The sequence below is a fragment of the Leptidea sinapis genome, chromosome 2, assembly GCF_905404315.1.
Source record: "Leptidea sinapis chromosome 2, ilLepSina1.1, whole genome shotgun sequence".
NCBI lineage: Eukaryota > Metazoa > Arthropoda > Insecta > Lepidoptera > Pieridae > Leptidea > Leptidea sinapis.
The window spans coordinates 346,857-369,543 of NC_066266.1; the positions used below are offsets into that span (position 1 = coordinate 346,857).

Sequence of the window (22,687 nt, forward strand, 5' to 3'; positions counted from 1 at the left end):
AGAGAGTCGTCTATCTCACTGAGAACCTGTAAAAGTAACGTAACTCTGGGTTAAGTAAATAATAAAAAACGGTGTGTACCTTAGACCACACGACGGAACTGAAAACTTAATAGTCTCCCTACGAAAGTGTGCCTTAGTAAGTTTTAAATAAAATTGAATTTTCACCAAACAATGACAGTACATTTAGTCTTATGTACACGTCTCACGTGTAATATTTAAATAAAATTCAATCTACTAAAGTCACTCTCCACCAAACTAGTAAATAGTATTTGGTTAGTCTAATCAATTTAGGGTAGTAATACTAATAGTAGGATCTCGGTATAGAACTACCTTCACCGAGCTGGTTGTTGGATGAAACATATCTAATATATAAAATTCTCGTGTCACGGTGTGCGGGACCGAACGCCTCCGAAACGGCTTGACCGATTCTCATGAAATTTTGAGTGTATATTGGGTAGGTCTGAGAATCGGACATCTATTTTTCATCCCCCTAAATGTTAAGGGTGGTCCACACGAATTTTTTTTTTTTTTTATATTTGTTTGATTATGAGTCAGCATTAAAAAATACATACAAATCACCCATCTACGATCAACACTTACTCTTGTATCGCGATTTTAATATTATTCTAATCCATCCACAGACACGCAATAGAGTTGCAATATGGCAATCGAATATAATGATTATTGTAGTAAGATAAATTTTATGTACGATATATTTCGTAGGTCAGAGAATCGGGCGTCATATATTTTTATACCCTAAAAATATTAATTATTGAATTTTTTTATTACTTTATATGGCAATACAACGTTTGCTGGGCCAGCTAGTCTTAATATATATAAATTACGTGACACGTTGTTTGTCCGCGATGGACTCCTAAACTAATGGACGGATTTTAATGGGGATTACTTCATGGAGTGCAGTTTAGTCCAACTTGAGAGATAGGATAGTTTTTATTTCAATTTGGGACCCATAATTATTTTTATTTCTGATATATGTTTTGTATGGACATATTTTCTGTGAGAGAATTTATTGACGCACGGTTTGACATTTCCACTCTGAAACAATTTCATTATAACAACAGGGAGCATTTTTTACGAAATAATTCTTGATGTTTTGAAATATTATTAGCAAATACCTATAAAACAGTAAGTATTTTTTTTTTACTATCTACAGAACAACGTCTGTCGGGTCAGCTACTTTTTTATAAAATTTAATATGACAATTAATATATTGCCTAGCAAAAAAACGATTAATTATTAATTATTATTTTTTTAATATTCCACCGGTTTGTTTAATGGACAAATTCTATACCAATCGAAAGTATGCAGTCGTATATGCAAAAGTTAGGTTGCCTATTTTTTCCTGTCACAAGTCATGGGTTTCCCAGGTATGAACAGATTAATCGATACCAGTAACTTGCACCGGTTTGGTTATTGAATGAAACTTAAATAAAAATAAAAAGTGTGTGCATGTAATCTTTACGCGCGATTGAAGTAAAACTTAATAATAATTAACTTTAGGAATAATTAACAGACACATTAATATATCTCATTAAATTTACATTAAATAAAGCCGTGTTACCAACTAATCACTCACGTATGACTGAAGAGCAAGGAGCATTGTTAGACATTTTATAACTTCATCTTTTGAGCAAAGTTGGCATTTTCTCTACCTAAAATAAAAAACATGCCTTTATTAATATATAATATAATTAATATTATTTTATCAAGTGAGATTTTACATATTTTACAAAGAATGATATAATGTTATATTTTTATATTATTATACATCAGAATATAAACACTTACACTTTTTACAGGTCAGCTCATTATCAGGTTCTTGATTTTCTCTTTTATTCTTATTTATTGATGAAAGAGTAAAATGTTCCTGGGATTCCGCCATTTTATTTGACTGACTATTATTTTCATTATATATTCCATTTATAATTCAGTTCATTGTCCATTCGTACATTTTAAAATTTTCACTCATTAATAAAATAATTGGTAATAAGAAATTGAAGATTATATTATTATTAGCACATATAAATATGACGTTATTATTGAATATTTATTTATTAGATATTTAAAAAAATATAACTGAGCGATTTTAATTTTAAAACCAATATTTTTTAAAACCATTAAATTAATACGGCATACACATATAATTCATACAGAAAAATTTGAAAGGTTAAAAAATATTAAGGGTCACAAATCGAAATAAAAACTATCATATCTCTCAAGTTGGGTCAAACTGCAGTCTATGAGTACATCGTGAACAAACAACGAAACGAAATTTTTATATGTAATGATCATTTCACATCTTAATCAAATATAAACACTTAATGGTTACGGTAGTGACTGTTTACAGCGTGTTTGATATTGAATCACTTACATTCATTTCATATCACCTACTTCAGACCCCAATGGGAATCAAACCAGTGACCCGCCTAGGTTGTATTATTGTTGATATTTTACATGTTATACTACAGTTTAAAGTTAAGATGTCGTGTTATCGTTACCCTTGTATTGACCGTTTCTGACCGTTGCGTGTCTGAAACTTTTCAACTTAGGCAGGGTACAGACGTGCGGTTTTTGTCAGCCCAGATAAATGCACGGCGTCTTTAAATGTGGACATAAAGTAGACAAAGATCTCACCATCAGATCTTTTCCATCTCACCATCTGTATTTGTGGTGTGACCTACACAGTTCATGTTTCAATGAACTTTCTGCCACCTACCTTTGTAGTCTTTCACAGTCTCTTTAGACTGTGGAATGAGCTATTTTGAGCTATGTTTCTAGGATGATACTCGTACGACATGGGTACATTCATCTAGCTGACTTAAAGAGTAAAAAAAGTAACAATTTGTTATGTTAATAAAGTGATAACCCTCACTTCTGGGATTAATACACAAATAATTTGATAACAAAATTTTATGAACGATGCGGGACTCGAAATAAATGTTCTACGTATCGTATCGTAACCGGGACGTATCGCCATAAAAATATCTTGTATGCTTTGTTCAGCTCTCAGTCAGTTGTGGCTTCATCTACAGGATCTGTTTTACAGTTGCCTGCTCAACCCCAATATTTGCGTATTAGGAAATTGACTTGAGATGTCGACATATTGTTTAGATTTGCAAGAGCAACGAAGCGATCGGAGTTGCTCTTGCAAATCTAAGCTCAGTTGGAAGAGCACTCGCACGGAGCGTGAGAGGTCGTGGGTTCGAGTCCCGCATCGTTCACAAAATTTTGTTTTCAAATTATATTTGTGAATAAATTAATTGATAAAATGCAGAGTCATCTTGTGGTGACTGATAGCAAAATACAACTATGTATTTTGCGAAAGTGATTTCAATGGATAGAGAACACCTTTATACGTCGGATTTTATAAGATAACAATAAAAAATATATGCTACAGCCTTCTTACGCTCAAGCCAAGGTGATGAGCTGTACCACAGGTGAATAATGACGACAGATTGGAAACCGTAGAATCCATGTTCTTTTTGTTAAAATTAGAAGCAATCCAACTATAATTTTTTAACTTTGTCATTTATATTTATATAAATATATATAAATAATATATATATATAAATATATATATTGCCTGTTGCCGAGATACAGCAGAATATGGAACCGTTGGTAAGTGACTTTGACTCACGCCTACCGGTTTATTGAGACTTACGCCAATAACATAAAGAACACTAATTTTATGTACACTACATGTGTTAACTCAGCAAACGTCGCGTTGTTTTGCCATAAAAATTAAACGACCCGCGCCCGCTTATTATAATATAAATTGTCATATATTGCAATGAAATGTCACTCACTGAATTATTTGTATTGGTAATATATAAGCTATATTTCTAAGCAAAAAATATAAGTTCCGGATAAGTCATCACCAACATATCAAAACCGTCTCCAACACTGCATCTTATGGTATAAGTATTGTCTCGATTGTTTCAGTAGTTTTCCATTTCACTCATACTCTCTCCACCACTCTCCATTTATTACTATATAAATTTATTATATTAAGCTTTTTACATTTATTTGTTATTAATATTATGTGTCGATTATTGATGAAACAAAGATATGAATTTATAATTTAAAACTTTTTATTTCCACCATATCGTAGTTTCTTTCTTATTATCTGGTGTTAAAGAGAGCACGATCTTGTGCTCAGTGCAAAGCCAATAATTGCGAACAAAAGTGGATAATCGCGGCGTTTTTTAACCGACCGTACAATATTTTCACAATCTGTACAACGCCTTATGTATCTTAGGTTTCGTAACACTAACGTAATCCAAGGATACCATAGTTTCAAACTAGATAAAACTATCAAATAATATTGCACGTCCTCGTAACGGTAAATTAGTTTATAAGTTTGTTAATTAACTAGATCTTAATTTACTTTTATGTTAAGAAAAAAATAAGGTAACTTCAATTGACTATCTCCTATATGTTCTAAAAATTACAAACAATAAAATAAAAATATTAAAATTGAGTTTGGCCTCCACTGGCTGAAATAACTGCTGCTAGTCTTCATTGCATGCTTTGGACGAGGTTTATATCACTTCTTGGGTAATACTTCAGCAGTGATAGCAATTTGAAGGTGTCGGATGATCTGTGGGGCTGGGTGTTCCTACATTCTAACAAGTCGTTTTAGAAAGTCCCATAGATGCTCAATGGGATTGGTCGGGAATTCGGGGCTCGGTGAGCTCAAGCATTGTCGCCCATAAACACAGCAGCACTTCTTGTAACAGCTAACACTGGTTGTAAATGAGGCATTAGGAGTTCCGTGATGTAGTGTGGTGATAAAGTCCGTTTACTAAGAAGACACACTCTGTACAGTGTGCAGAAGTCATGTCAGCCCAAAACATAACAGAGCCGCACTGTACAGCGTAATTTCTTTTAAATACAACTCTCCATAACGTTCTCCTGGTCTTCTTAGCACTTTACGACGTCAGTCTTCAGCAAATAAAGAGATTATGGCTTCATCAGAAAATAAAACATCTGTCTACGTCGCACAATTTGGAAAATGTTAATCTTATAAAACGGTGCCTACGGAGTAATTGAGAACCCGTAGGTAGTGGTCGGCTGTGTATATCGACTTCTAAGAGTCTCCTCCTGACAGTCCATACGCTAACACTCACGTTTCTAACATTTTTCCTTTCGTAAAGCTTGGCTCACAATATATCGATCGACTCCGGGCTTATTACATTGTTTTCTTTTCGATCCCGGTTTCTTTCCAAAGAACTCGTTTCTTATAATTAATCGAATATTGAGTACAACCTCTTCGAAAAAGAGTTACTATATTACCAGCTATAATTGTCTTGTCTGTCATATCACGGCATAAAATTTGTCACGAAAATTACAAAATCCCTTTATATTTATTTACTAAAAAAAGAGAATGTAAATGTAATCGAGTGAATCGCTTTTTAAATCGCATAATATGGCGAATCGAATTGAATATTTTTAAGCAACTTTGAAATTTTCAAATTTGGAACATTTTATTTTACACGCCAGTACTTTTAATACATAGACATTTGTTTGTCATTAATTGAATGCATATAAAACATCTTTTGTTAAAAATTTCCATAGGTGTATAGAAAAGGTGTGCGGTTTTGTGCGAATCGGTTTATTTATTTAAAATAGGATTCAAATCACTTATTGAATGTGAAAAGCTCCCACCCATTCGAAAATATAGACTTCATACCTGAGATACTACAATACATATAAAATACAAGTATTTTATCAGCCCTCGTTTCTCTTAAAAAGAAAATCGCAACAAAAAATATTCTCATCTGCAGCACAAAGACGGTATTAATATCCGCTGTATTGAACCATCAGACATAATACTATGAATATAAAGTAGTCGCGACGAATGTATATATTATGTCAGTTATTTGTTTAATCTTGTTACAGTGTATGCTGCACGGCTGAGTCTTTTAGCCAATCCTTTAACACGGGCCAATCCTTTTCCATTGTAATTTGGAATCAAGAAATACAGCAGATTCCACCAGTTTTACCGCCTTTCCGTTTAAAAAAAACGCATCAATATTTTTGATATTTGTCAATGTAAATCTTTCATATTTAAATGACTTTCTCTTTTAAATGAGTGCTGTCGTAGAAATTATAAAAATTACGAAACTCCTACGGATATCGTAAAAGTAGCTCAAATAGTAAATTAATGTAATTATTTAGGCGCAATCCAGAAATAAATAGAAGAAGACTACAATGTTATCTTGTTCAATGTACCTTTAGTACAAGCTGTGCTTCATAATCGGAAAACGTCCTTTTTTATATTTTAATCATTTTTCTCGCAAAATACCTTCAAAATAAATTAGATTTTCTAATTCTCTTATGACATAAGAGCGACATAAACAAATATGAAATAAGTGCCGTATTAATCCAATAATCAACAACACTTAGTCTTCTTGAAAAAAAATAAACAATATAATGATATTCAATCGTTATTTACGTAAATATAAACAAATAACAACTAAACTTATTAAATTGATTCGCTCTACTTTTGAAGAGCTCTCAAAAAATAATATTCTTTAATTTGAATCGAAATCCGCTTTGTATAGAACTAACAAAAACCATTTTCAAATTTAAGAACTAAAGATTGCGCAAATACTGGAAATAGTTATTTTTTGTTACATTCTTCATAAATATCACTGCGGTGATCTAAATAATAATGTTAATATTGACATACTTTTACACAAGTTATCTTGCCCCAAACTAGGCATAGTTAACTTGTACTATGGGTACAAGACAACGATATATTTAATACAATAATAATAATAATAATAATAATAATAATAATAAAGCCTTTATTACAGTTAACAGAACAAAAATTTACTTACTAGCTAATAGACATACTATAAATCATTTTAATTAATTAATTTATCTTACATAACTATATTATTAACCTAATTATTAGTAGTAACTTTTAAACAGACTGTGTCCTCTTTCTGTTAACTGTTTGTCCTTCGACAAAGGCCTCCTCCAAGGTCTTCCATTCGTTCCGGTTCCTTGTTATTCTATTCCATAGTGGTCCTCCTATCTGTTTCAGTTCATTCTCCCATCGTATGAACTGTCTTCCTCTATTCCTCTTATCTCCTCTGGGGTACCATTCAGTTATTGATCTAGTCCATTTTGGTGTTTCATCCCTCATAAAGTGGCCTACCCATCTCCATTTCCAAGTGCGTATTGTTTTCTCTATGCTTTTGAACTTAGTTTTTCCTTTGATATGATCCAATCGCACTTTGTCTTGGCGCTTTACCCCGACTACACTTCGTTCTATTGAGTTATTTAATACAATATACTTACTTAAACATACATAAATACATATAAACATCCATTACTCGGAAACAAACATCCATATTCATCATATAAAGAGATTGCACCTACCGGGACTCGAACCGGGACCTCTTGCTTAGTAGTCAAGGTCACTAACGTCGTCGTAAATAAAATGTATTAATAAAAACGTCTAAATTAAATTTTTGAAACGAGAGTTATTATAATGACTTAACTTTTAATTTAATTATTTGATAAAAGTAAACGTGCTTTATTTATAACATTGCTTCAAACGTTGTATTATCTATCCAATACTACCTTGACCTGAGATGTGATCTCTGAAAACGTTGATCTTGAACACTATTTAATTTAAATTGTACATCTTAGATCATTTATACGTCTAGCTAGACTGTGACACCTGTGAAAACGTAATAAAATTGAGGTTGACTTTAAACCTCTATTTAGAGCAATACACGAACACTAACACCAAGTGACATACAAATCGCGGGTGTAAGACGTAGTTTGTCACGCACACTAAAGTTATAAGCCTGGCCTGTTTTCATCGGTTGTCTAGCAGTAAGAGCTGCTACTTTTCTCAATTCAGAAACCGGGTGTCTATCTAGAGGTGTCTTAGTGGTACACCATGACAATTAGTTAAGTTGGCACTTACCTGAAGGTGTTTCCAGTGTTTCGACCTGATTTATTATTCTCAAATATCTTATTACCTTAAAAATATAATGATTAAATATTTTACAAGAATCACTGTAGAATATATTGCTTTTTTCTTGCATAATTAATACAAATACCATTAATATAACTTATAATAATATATCTTTGGTGTTTTTTTTGGCACCCGTCAGTTTATACCAGACAAGCTAAGTGGTTGGTTCCTCAATTCAGGCATTACTTTCCTCTAAAACGTCGAATAATTTATGTGACAAAGATTATAATAGATAAAAAAACTGTCCAATCATTCCGACGGAGGGATGCTTTCCCCACTACGAATTTATGTCCACTTTAGCTTAAAAGTTAATTTCCGATGCGTAAAAAGCATGAGACGGCAGTTAGGTATATTATCATTACCAACACATTGCGGTATTTCTCAATAATGTATTATGTGCGTTAAATTTACTGTCCCTTAATTATTATTACTGACAAACTTCAAAATTATACCGACAGTCATTTATTCCTCACCTTATTGTAGATAATAAGATTTTAACGCGTGCACTTATGGATTTTCCAAACTATTTATAAATTATTTTTTTACTTTATGACTGTTTATCATTTAATATTTTGAATAAAACTCCAGTTGTGTAATAAGTTTTTCAAGGAAAGATATCTTGTTGTGTTTCCAACCAAATATTATAACAATTTCTAATGGAAATGATACTCAAACAGATCTGGTGAAAAAGTTGGAGGTTTTGAACTCCACTAAATACTATGAACTATTGGACTATAGCTAGTAATGCGTGCAAAATATATGATGCAAAATATATTAAAAATAATATTGACAATCAAATATTTGTATGCCGTTTTATTGGCGAATTGTGTAGTGCATCTAACAAATGAATAAATTTCCTTTCATTTCCATAGTGAAACACTGTATTTTGGCATACTGGAAAGTGGAATATATATTTTTTATAAGCTTTATTACTTCACAATTCATATAAATCGCAAAATAAATCAGGAACAATCTTCAAATATTTGCAATGCGACGTTATTAGTCAGAGCGACTATGGAATATTATGATATTGAAAGAGAGCGGCGTCACCCTGCTTCCAGCGCTGACTGCAGTCACACCGATTCTTTCCATTTCGAATCAGTACTACTTAGGCATTTCACATACACAAATACAGTTGCAATTACTTAGTGAAGTAATTAACAAATATTATTATCTAAGTAATTTGTACTTTTTTACTTTAAATATATGTTATTATAAAGCGGTGTGCGTTAACAACTTATAGAATGTTTTTGTGACAACCCTTGCGTATATTGGCGCCTAGATGTCAAGACTGGCCAATTTTTATTTTATAACACTGTAAAACAATGAAATATGAAAATTCTCAACGTGACTTGTTTGTATGTACCTATGAAAAATGACGTCATAGTAGATACCAATATTATAAGTAGTTCTTATCGACCAATCAGTACACTAAGATGGCAGGCGTTTATCTTCTACGTCGGTCGATTTTTTTAATTTTGTTTTGAATACTTCAAGTTACTAGTTGGGAATTACTTAAATATATATTTTTAATTAACTATCTATATATATGTATATATATAATTATAATAATGACGAGGAGGACAAATGACACGTATGGTCACCTGATGGTAAGTGATCACCGCAGCCCATACTCTCTTGTTACATCAGAGTCAAATAAAGGAAGCTCCAGGCCCAATGGTGACGCAAGCGGTGACTAAGGACTTGCTCGGTGTGACCAGTACGATACGATAGGGATATCTTGAATAATAGCGCATACGTCTACCTAAAAGGCCACGCTCCTGTGATTCCTCTTGTCTTACAAGATAATGTGCGTGTTGGTGACTCGTACGCGCGTTTCTCCTCCAATTCCAATAAACTTAATATTTTTATGAATCATAGCTTCATCAAGATTAAAACATTATAAAATATCATAAACAGTATAAATATATTGAATGAGCCTTCACGAGAGTTATAAGAATAGAGTTTTCGTGAAGTCACGAATTTTTTTTAATAAAACTCATAAAAAACGTCGACAGGCCGATAACAAAAAGTAACATTTACTTAAATAAATCATGATTATAACGAACAAGTTATTATTTTAATAAGACCTTCATAATTACAAATACTGAGCCTTTTAACTTATAGTGCTTGGTACACACTAGCGGCTAGCCTGTAGAGTAGATCATAATATTTATTGTATATATTTATAAAATATCTACCGGATTTTGACTAATATAAATTTCAATCAAATCTGCTTAAATTTATTTTTTTAATGATAGTCATACTCGTACTGTAAGTCATTCGCAAAAAAACGTTTTCTTTCTTAGTGAATTAGAATTTCTGCCTCAATGGTGTTGTTACATCACATTACATTATCTTATACCATTGCACAATTTTTGCGTATTAAGATTTTGCCTATGACTGCTGATCCAATTTTTAGCTTTTATTCGTGAGAAGGCCATTTCCAGGTGGGTTTAATGAATTTAAAAATGCCTTTGGAATGTTTAAAATTATTCAATAAATCTCTATATCATTCTAAAATTTTCTAAAACATTTTTATTTAGAACTAGTTGACCCGACAGACGTTGTTCTGTATATCTATACTAATATTATAAAGAGGAAAGATTTGATTGTTTGTCTGTTTGCATTGAATAGGCTCCGCAACTACTGAACCGATTTGAATAATTCTTTCACTGTTGGGAAGCTACATTATCCCCGAGTGTTATAGGCTATATAACATTTTCAAAAAATTAGGGATCCCTACTAAAAGTCCAGTAATGTAACCCAAGGTGTAAAAATACGTACGCGAACGACGTCGCAGGGTATCAGCTTGTAATAAATGAAATAATGTTTTTATGAATTTGTCAATAATATATCATAACATCAAGAATTATTTCATAAAATATGCTCCCTGTTGTTGTAATGAAATTGTTTTATAGCAGAACTGTCAGACCGTGCGTCAATAAATTCTGTCATAGAAAATATGTCCATACAAAACAAATATCGGACGACGCGGGACACATCAAAGGAAAACAAAATTGTTGTTTTTATTTAATTCCGAACACTTTCATATTTATTCACCTTTTAAACCTTCCCTGGACGTCCACAAATAATTCAAGACCAAAATTAGCCAAATCGGTCCAGCCGTTCTCGAGTTTTAGCGAGATTATCGAACAGCAATTCATTTCATAGATTAGATTAGAATAAAGGCTTACATTTGAAAACGTTCCAATTAATTATAGGAATCAGTCGATTATTCTTGAATTTTCTAGAACATCCAAATCATTATAGATTAATGACAATCACACATTTTTAGACATCACTTATTTCAAACCCCGTATCTTCTACACCCTTATAGGTATCAACTTGCAACCACCATAGTGCACGATGGGGGCCTTGTATCTATTGAGACATATAAACATTATCCGTCTGCGACAACTTTATTTATATAGAATTAATGTGTGCGAGAGCGTCACGTACTTACAAATTCAAAATAGTATTCAAAATCACTTATTGAACGTCGAAAACTACCACACATTCAAAAGAGACTGCCTCAAACCGCAGAAGAACGGGCGCAAGAAACTCAGCAGGGTTTTTTTTTATAAAAATATGGATTACAATGTGATATCGTACAATAAACATTTATAATTTAAGAGCCTGAGTATTCGCTTCATTCCCAGTCTGTAGTGTCTTTAAGGAAATCGTTTATGCTACAGCAACCTTTCCCACCCAAACTTTTTTAACAAATCTTTTAAATTTAGTAATACATTAGTTTTATACATTTTCTGGGATCATATTGTAAGAGCACATACATCGCCCATTAAAAGACTTAATAACTCGACTTAACCGAATAGTAGGCATAACAAGTTTATATTTGTTCTTCGTGTTATCATTATGAATGACAGAGTTTCTAGCAAATTCCTCAATGTGCTTATGAACATATAGAATACATTGAGAAGCAACAGTCAAGATGTTTATTTCTTTAAATTTTTCTTTTAATGATTATTTTGCTTATAAATAGCGCGAATAGCCCTCTTCTGCAGCACAAAGATGATATTAATATTGGCCGCACTGCAATATACCATAGGACATAATACTATGAAAATAACTAAAGTACCTATACTATCGTGCCGCATCTATGTCAGTTAACTGTCTAATTTTCTTAACCGCATATGCTGCAGAACTAGGCCTATTCGCCAATCCTTCAATATTGGGGCCCCATTGCAATTTGGAATCAAAAGTAATGCCAAGAAATATAGCAGATTCCATTGCTTTACCACCTCTCCTTTTTATATTAAATATTCGCATCTACATTATTGACATTTGGCGCGTTAAATTTAATATATTTGGCTTTATGACTATTTAACAATAAGTTATTGGCGCTAAACCAGTACATGATGTCAGATAGAGCATTGTTTACTTCGTCATATAAAACTTGGCTTCTTTTGACTTTGAATATAAGTGAAGGGTCATACGCAAACAATACCATACCACCTTGTGATTTTTTTCGACAAAGTTAGGATGATCATTTATATAAATTAGGAAGAGGAAGGGTCTAAGAATAGACCCTTGTGCTACCCCCATACCGAGAGGAGTCCCAGGAAATCTTCCGCCATTCACAACGACCCTCTGAATACTATTATTTAAATATATGGAAGATCGAGCGCAGATCCTCTCATACTATAGTGACATAGCTTACATTCGCCAGCACGCACATATACAGCTAAAATATAATGTTGCACGTGAAAAGACATTTCCCTAAATCAGAAAATTGTGACAAATAGATTATATACAAGTAGATGGAACAAATAAAATATAAATTAGAGACCAACACGTATATTTTTTGTTGCAACAATTTTGTAAGTGAAACTTCTTTAGAATTGTTGTGATTTGAAACTCGATGAAACGAAAAAGCGAGACGATAGAGGCGCTGTTGCCAGCTATTATTAATAAGCCTATTATTTTTAACTAATCCAACAATATGGATATCCTATCCGAGGTTTTTGGTTGATCCGGTTATCCTAGAAAACGTCAGTATTTTGATGTGTTCTTCTTCTTTGCATAATATTAATACAACTGCTCCATCTTCACAAACTGATGATGCAAATGAGAATGAAAGTGACGGTTATATAATAGATAACTAAGAGAAATTTGAGGCACAATGTCTCGTTTACTAGATCATAACCAAGCTTGTGGATATATATAGCAAATAGCTGGATAAATAGCTGGTTTTTGGTGAGATCTCTATGTCACCATTTAAAATGCCCCATGACTTAACAGTTGATGCACCCAGTATGCGATAATAATAATCAGATAATCTTTGAAATAACTGAATTTACCATAATATGTTCGCAAAAAGTTGAGCTCGTGAAAACAACATACTAGAAACTCAACGGCCACTCTTTTTAACCAAATAGAGTTTTTTACAACGACTGTAATATACATAACAAATTACTTTGTAAGGTGCTGCATCTAGTGTATGAGTCGTGTATAAATATAAGGTATCCTATATTGGATGCGTCAACCTTTACAACTTGAATTCATTGTTGTGTAAGGATGCTTCGTGAACTTGATGGTCGTGATAACTATCATAATTATTAGTAAAGTAACGCATCCAACAATTATTTATTAACTATAACATGGTACCACATGCAGCCTTAGCGCCTTATAAAACAAAGCCTTAAATTACTAAGTACACACAATAAAATTCCTTCACCCTATTAGCAGTCGAATTAAATGTTAACAATCTGGTTAAATCGGCCCGAGCTCACCGCGGTCCGACGACCGACCCTTAACAAAGTAGTTCATGCCAGTCTGACCTCGACCGTTAGCTTCACACGTCGCTTTTTTAAAAAATGGCGCGTAACATTTCATTTTTTTGACAGTGACAGCTTTTATATTTTTTACCGCGCAGTGGGTGTGACTACATAGCGATGCTATAACTACGGGATTTTGTAGTTAATTATTAAAATAAATTATATTAATAATGATTCATAATAGGACAGTATACATTTTGCCTAACGAGTTATTGCCAAAAAGATATGGAAATGAAACCGGGTAATTATTTTAATTGTTTTGTTCCGAAATCAATTATAACAATATTAGGTATATTTGTTTTAAATGAAATTTTCTGAAGCATTTTTGCTATTTCGATGTATAGAGGTACATTTTGATACCTTTTTTAATTATACGTGGCTTCAATTTTAAAATATCGTTATTTATTTAATTTTATCGTTTTAGATTCATCGGAAAATCGACATTGTTAAGGTAATATTTGCATGGGCAAATGTGGATTTTCTTACGTTACGATAATGGCTTATTTAAATATATTATGAACTAATTAAATAATTTTTGCAGTGTTAATAGTTTAAACAGAATTAATAATTTTTATTTTTGGATGTATAACCTAGCATGGAACCTAAAGCAAACTTAAATATTATTATTTTTAATAAATATTTACAGCATGTTTCATATTATATATCATTATAAAGAGCCAACCTTAAACAATCGTAAAAATTGCATTGTTAATAATTATTTGTATCGATGTTCTAATATTAAGTATTTGTGTGATAAATATAGCCCGATTATATCCCTATTATTCGTCGTAGAAACTGTTATCAAATAACAGCCAATACAAAACATAGTTAACCTCAATTTTAATTAAACTACTAAAATTACTGTTTAACTGCTTATTTCTCCTCACAAAACATCGTTTACTAATACAGTACATTTTTTTATGAAAATAAGAGACGAGACGAGCAGTTCTTTCAATTGATGCTAATTCATACGCCCACCAGAAACCGCAAAAGAAAACTATTAAAAAATATTAATTATGTTAATTGTTTTATTTTTTGAAATAACTAAAACGTATCCCTAGTTAAACTTGGCTTAGGTCCATCTTAAAATTAATAAAGGGAACCTTAAACCTTAAAATTAGATTATATTTATATTAATGTAACTGTTCATATAAGAATATCCATATTTTTTTATATATTTATATTGTATAGTTAATTATTGACAAAAATTATTGATTGATTCCATATATATGTTGGCAGCTCTGCTATTACGTCATTGGGAGATTGTGTTGGTATCAAGATATAGTGCACGTTTCATACAAGCGATATTTCTCATCATTTTCTATGGGACTCCCGTCCCTCCATCTCAGAACGTAGTTTAGTTCTCTTTGGTCTATACGCTAGCTGCCTACCTAGTAATACATAAATTGCGCCAAAATTTCAGTTGTCTAACGGACAGGCTATCTGACGTAGACAGACTAAAGGACCGGCAACTGAGTCTTAGTTACAGAGTTCATTTCAGGTCTAGAACCCTAAATAAGTATCTATATTATATTATTAATTATTCTGAATTTATCAGGTTTCCTCAAAGTACTAGCACAACCCCAAAAGTACCCGCACGGACCAACAGACAAAAACAAAAACCGGAAACTGAAACTGAAACTGAAACTGAAACCGAGCACCAAGACAAAAAACAGAACATTTGCTTACGATTGATGGGGAAATGTGCCAACAAGTGTTGTCCTTGTTGCTCTAAGGCGAACGACGAAGGGGAGACAGAGACGCAAGATTTGGAAAAGAAAACACTTTGGAGTAGATTAAATTGTGTCAAGAAAAAAGTGTCAGATGAGGATCTGGAACTAGCAGCGGGAAAGGTAAAGTTATTTTATTACAGACGATTTTATTACCGACAGACATTGTTCTGTATATAAAATTAAGTTTATTTTTTACCTCCTGAGAAAGTTTATTAATTCTAGTAAGTTATTCACTTTAAACTATTCATTCAATTTGATTTCTGAACGACGGGGGACACATCAAAGGAAAAACAAATTTTTATTTGATTCCGAGAATTTTCATGTTTTTCACCTTTTAAACCTTCCACTAATAATTCAAGACCAAAATTAGCCAAACCGGACCAGCCGTTCTTGAGTTTTAGCGAGACTAACGAACAGCAATTCATTTATATATATATAGATTATGGTGCAATGCAGCCGATATCAATATCATCATTGTGCCGCAGAAGAGGGCTATCGGGCTACTTATAACATAGGTCCTAAAGAATCATTGAGAGCAAAATTTTAAGTAATAATAATTTTAACTCTTGCATCTCAATATTCTTGTTAATTTTATCAATGTACAAAGGCATATGAGCGAATTCCCTAGAAACTGTGATAATCACAATGTTAACACCAGGAACACACATAATTGTGTGATGCCTACTACTCGATTTAGTGGTGTTAGTAAGTCATTTGTTGGGCGATGTATACACTTAAATATTTATTTTGAATTCCAAAATAAAATCAAACATACTTAAACTACTATAATATTATGTAGGATTCAAACCAGCGCCAGAGCCTCTGAACATTGAAGGGCGCGATGCTCAATAACACAACGTTACAGTTAAATAAATTAGCCGACTTCCACGTGGTCAGTTGTGGCTTCATCTACAGGATTCTCTATACACATGATATCCTGCTCAATCCCAATATCGCTGTATTCATCGGATTGTCTTTTGACCTAATATGCTGTCTAATACAATTCGGGAACAGCCTTGCTATCTATCCGACTAATAATTATTATGCTCCAGAGGAATCACATTTTTGGTATTGCAACAGGTACGAGTGAAAATTTCGGGAATCAAGGAAGTGACACAACATTACTTTTTAAAAATGTATTTATTGCTTTTCGAAGTATTCTCCGCGAAATTTGACACATTTTTCCATACGATGGAACCAATCATTGAAGCAATCATTCCATTCGGAAGTTGGGGTCTCCAAAATGGCCGTTTTCTTCAGGTTACGAAAATCTCTGACCACGCAATTTATTCTTTATTTTAGGGAAAGTATAGAAATCATTAGGGCTTAGGTCGGGGCTGTACGGCGGATGATCTAATAATTCTATGTTTTCTTACTCTAAAAACTCTTTTGTTCTGTGCGCGGTGTGAGAACTCGCATTGTCGTGATGGAGGATGATGCGGCGATTGCAGTTCTCTTTACGGAGTTCAGAAACGACCTGTGGCAAACAAATGCTACTTACCATTCTGCATTAACCGTTCTTTGTCCCTCAAGAGGAATAGTCGCAACATGGCCGGTTTTGGAAACAAGCGTGGCCACCATTTTTTTTGCAACACTCCGTGAACGAACAATTTTTGTTAGCTTTAACTCACTTTCGATCACCCAAACTCGTGACTGGTTTTTTGTTTTGGGTTCGTACCCGTATATTCAGGATTCGTCACCTGATACGATGTTGTATACAGCATTTGAGGATCCTGCGATCTTTCGAGAGTTCTGACGCACCAAGTAATGCGAGCCGAGCTTTTTGCTCTTCACAGAGCAAATGCGGTATCCATCGGGAAAACAACTTTATTACACATGCAAGATTATTTGTATTAGATTCATGCCAATGTCTAAAGTTGCCTGAATTTCGCGGTATGTTACATGTCGATCTTCCTCAATCAGCTTACGCACAGCATCAATGTTTTCTTTGGTGACTGCAGTTTTGGACGACCTTGACGGGGATCATCACTGAGTTTGACACGTCCACGTTGAAATTCAGTAAACCAGCAATAAATTGTGGTTTTGGATGGGGCTTCATCACCAAATGCAGAAATCATCCGGTCAACCCTGTTCCAAATTACAAAGAGTAGCTACTGATATAGTGAGCCTATAGCCCTATACTAATATAGTATTTCCTAACGAAATCCAAAAAATAATTCATAACAAGCACGGGGTGCTTGATGTCACTTTGCTATAAATGTTTTATTCACAATAATAATAATAATAATAATATTGACACACTTTTTACACAAATTATCTTGCCCCAAGTTAAGCATTCTGCACAATAACTGACAAAAGTTGACTGATAAAATATTTTTTTTTTAATTTCTTCATCACACTATTTGATACTATGCTTATTAATTATTTTTTCTACTTTTTAATTTGGTTTTCTTCTAAAGCATGTTTTTTAGTTTTTGACTGTTATTTATTTTTGCTTCTTCGTCTTAAAACAATGATAATGTTGTAGTAACGAATTAACATGCATCATAGTCTTGGCACATCCTCGTAAGTGAAATGGGATAGACTATATAAATTATTAAATTGACCAATCCTTGAGCAGTGTGCAAAGTTTCAAATTAATCCGAGGTTTTGAAGCGGCCGAAAATAACGTTCAAATATTCCATTACATACAGACCAAGATAATAAAAGTGGATTAGACTGTTATATATATTGTATTGCCATCGGTCCTTGATAAGTAATTGTTTCAATTCAATACAACATTTTAAATTGTGAAAATAATGTACAATGCTTCCGTTACATACAAAGAAACTAGCATATGAAGCTAATAAAAGCGTTTTCATAATACTTGTTGATTAAGATTAAGAGACGCCATTATGTTTTTCGCAACAATTTTTTTTTGTGAAAAACAAAATGGCGTCTGTTGACAATTTTGTTAAAATAATTAATTGGTATTTGTCTACAGCTTGCAACAATAGAATTTGAATCGGAAACGAAACGGAAACGCAAACTCCGCGATGTTTTATGCTCCTGTTGCCGCCGCAAGCGCGTCAGCGATATATCGGAACCGATCAGCCCCGTCGGTGTGTCGCCGCCTGTCGCCTCGACCGATATCGTTACAGAAACCGGGTGCTGTGGGAAGAAAAAGGAAGCCGAAAGACGAGACAGCATCTTGAGTGATAAAACACCTCCCACGTAAGAACATATTTCAAATTAGATTTACTTTTACATTATTTTTATATAATTACATGCTTGTTTAAATTTCTGGTGCATACCAAATCTGATTTCTTTTTAATTAAATATAAACTTTGTCATTACAATATAAAATAAAAATATTGTAGGGTCATAATTTTACCTATATTCTTATAGACTATATATTATTACAATTATATTAGACTTGTGCATTGGTCATGTAGAGAGCATTGATGAAAGTAAACTGCAAAAAACTTTACAGCGAAAGTTTGAAATAGATCTGATTAGATCAGTAACTTTTTATTTTAATGTTATTTTAAGTTCTCTCGTTGTTCAGGTTGATGCACCATGACCAGCAGGCAGCGGCCAAACTCTACCACCGGATATTACGTCTCAATGCTAAATACCACCCGGCCACCCGTATCATGTTGACACTTGTTCTTGTCGCGAACTTCACTCTTGCATTGGGCTGTCTTAGTTTAAGCTCAATATAACTTCAGCTGTAAAATAACTATAAATACCAAATTAAAAATTATACCAAGCTTATGCAAGGTTAGGTAGCCGCAATGTCCCAATGTAACAAAAATTTGAGAGAAGATTGAAAGTAGCAAAGCCAGTTCAGTGCAGAAAGTTTTGAATTCTTTTGATGAAATGAATCTAAAACAAAAGAGTTTCAAAGTTAAAAGAGTATTAAGAACACACAATGGATTGAATATTGATGTCCGTTGATTTATTTCAGTTGCTGCAATAACAGACTAGGTCGATGGATGCGAGGAGCGTGCCGCCGCCAAACAGAACCCCCCTCCAGTAGAAGAACCAGTCTCTTCTCTAAGAACAAGAGCTTATCACCAACTCTACCTCCCGAGGTAAGTGCTATATATTATGTATATAAATTGCAACGATATAGTCCTAAAAGTCATAGTCCGAACTATAACCATTCGATATTGAATTTTTATGGACTTTCATGCATACATTTAAACAAACTACAATAAATTAAAATTTACTATTGTTGGTTACAATAATTACACAATTTGGGGCTCACAGTTAAACTTGGTATAAAGTTATACCTAATAAGAAACCAAGAATATGTAAAATGTGTAATATATAGCTGACAACACTGTCAATAAAATGATAATTCTGAAGTTTTCCGAATGTCAACTAGCCTTGTAAATAAACGCGGAAAATGTTATACATCCGAATAAACTAATCATATGCAAAATGTCTATTAGTAAACAATTTGCATATGCTTGGTTTATTATCTTGTATAAATTTATTCCAAATTTAATGTAAGTATCGTATGTATTATAAATCTTAAGCGTGACCAAATGAATCAATACAGTTCCTCTGAACATTACCTTGAAATCCTTATATTGCGTGTTCCATTTCGACCCTGTGACATTACGGACCGTCCACTACAGCTTGGCACGCCATGCTACTTGAACCACTTAGGTATATACTCCAGTTTTAAATCTACGCGATAGCTCATATAGCGTCTTCGGATTTTTTGATAATTAATACATCTATTTTTAGTTCCTTTCATAAACACTCAAGGATTTTATTCAACCCCCCAATATTTTTCATAATATTGCAATTAGCAAAGAAGAGCAATTACTTGAGTTGTGAAACCTAGTAACTCGTCTAGGAATAGTAACTTGGCTTTGAATGGTCACAGCTTTTCATTGGCTTATATTGGAACTACATGCAATATTTAACCTTAACTTCGACTCTACACTTGACAGACTGACAATGTGACAAGTTATCCTATAGGTAAGAGGACCTTACTTCTATTAGAGGTCCCTCAATATTTCTGTATTTATCCTACATAAAATAAATTTTACCAATGTCAATTTACCAAACCCATCACCACTTCGTGCGCGCTATAATCTTAGGAGATTTAAGGGATCCGAAATTTTCACTTTCAACATGGACGTATAATAACTTTGTTCAAGTAAATTTTAGTCATAAATTACATATATTGATATATTTATTTCTAATAGATGTGAGTAATAATATTGTAAAAAAATCCTTCAGGTTTATGATTAAAGATTATAATAAAATATGTTAAACAGTACTCAAAGCAATTTAGAACCGACTGTCTATTAGCTAAATCCAAATTTCTAAGTTCGAAAATCCAAAATAGCACAAATAGAATATAAACAGTATAGGAACTTATTAATAATGAAACAGAACGGTGAAGTTGAGAAAATAATAGGCACAAATTACAAATAAAAGGAAAACTTTTAAATGAAGACACTGAAGTAGACAATGCTTTTGAATTATTTTTTACCGATATTCCAGGCTCCACAATAAAGGAACTGAATTCGGCTGTTGCCATAATGAAGAATAGTGTACCAGAATGTAAAATTAATTTTATTTTTTATCATATAGCTCCCTATTAGGTGTATTATTAAAGTATTTAACTTACTCAAAGCCAAAAGACCCAGTGACTTATGGTGTGTCTCAGTTCATATTGTTAAATTATTAATTGATATTATTGCTCCTAACTTGGCCTTATTTATAACAGCTGTCTGTATTGATGAGGGTAACTTTCTTGATTTACTTAAATATAGCAAAAGTAGTCCACTTTTTAAATCTGACAGTGTGTGTTAGTGATCCTAATAATTTTAGACCAATATCAGTCTTACCTATTATTAGCAACATTTTTGAAAAAAATATTTTACTGCAGTTCACGAAACATTTTTATGTAAACAACTGTACGGTTTACGTATTATTTAATGGAGTGTATTAGGTCGCTACTAGATAGAGAATAACTGTGCCAATTTTAACTATTACTTTATTAAATTACTGCTAAATTAAGTCTACAATAATGAATAAAATGAATAAGAGCACTCGGTCGCTGCTATGAGTGAACTGCTGGCCGAGGGGCGGCCGGCGCAGCGGCCGCCTTACGCGGTTAAGATTGCTGATCGGGCGAATGCGAAGGCGATGTTCGATGGTCGAACAACAACACAATGCATCGAAATCAATTTGGTTTTACTCGTGGTTCATCAACAACTGATGCTGGTGTCGAATTAATAAATAATATTTTTGTTGCTTTGGGTTTTTTGAGACTTGACAAAAGCGTTTGATTGTGTTCACCATGGTACTCTTATTACTAAATTATATCATGACGGTGTACGAGGAGTCTCGCTGAATCTATAAGAATCATATTTATAAGGAAGAATCCAATTCATTAAAGTAAATGGAAAGCAATCCTCTGGTTCTTTGGTCTCAATGGGCGTACCTCAAGGCTCAATACTGGGACCTTTCCTGTTTCTGGTGTATATTAACGATCTGCCATTTTTTATAAATAACAACTATCATAAAGTCTTGTTTGCCGATGATACTTCTTTGTTATTTAGAATCAAACGTCAGCAAGATCAGTGTGATGAAATAAATAACGCTTTGTTAGACGTAGGCTGTGTGCTATCTCCCACGCTGTTTCTTCTGCATATCAATGATATGTTGGACACCTCCAACATACATTGCTATGTAGACGACAGCACTGGTGATGCCGTATACACGGGCCATGCAGGTCTCTCTTAAGAAATCGTCGACCAGTGCAGGGAGAAACTTGTGTCTTCTATCAAGTCCTCTCTCGAGAAGGTCGCGGAATGGGGTAAATTGAACCTCATCCAATTTAACCCCCAGAAGACTCAATTTTGCACGTTTACCACTAAAAAAACCCTATTTGTCGCATCACTGCTCTTCGACAACACTTCTATTAAAGCCTCGCCTAGTATCGGAATACTGGGTCTCGAAATCACGAGCGATTGCCAATTCCGTGGCCATCTGGAGGGCAAAGCCAAATTGGCTTTGAAGAAGCTGGCTTTGTGAACGGCTGGATCGCTAGGCGTTGCGTAGAGACGTCTTTTCATTGTATGTCTTCTACCGCATTTATCACGGGGAGTGTTCGGAAGAGCTGTTAAACCTGATTCCTGCCGCCAAATTCCACCTTCGTAAAA

At 33.3% G+C, this 22,687-nt stretch overlaps 1 protein-coding gene across 1 annotated transcript in view; it reads left to right on the top strand.

Moving 5' to 3' along the window:
- The window catches only part of LOC126974657 (protein stum), a 94,560-nt gene that overhangs the window by 37,402 nt on the left and 34,471 nt on the right, over positions 1–22,687 (top strand). The window contains exons 4-6 of the mRNA XM_050822201.1: positions 15,377–15,671; positions 18,496–18,725; positions 19,462–19,588. Of these exons, the coding sequence (XP_050678158.1) occupies positions 15,377–15,671; positions 18,496–18,725; positions 19,462–19,588 (652 nt within the window). The remainder of the gene's footprint in view (positions 1–15,376; positions 15,672–18,495; positions 18,726–19,461; positions 19,589–22,687) is intronic.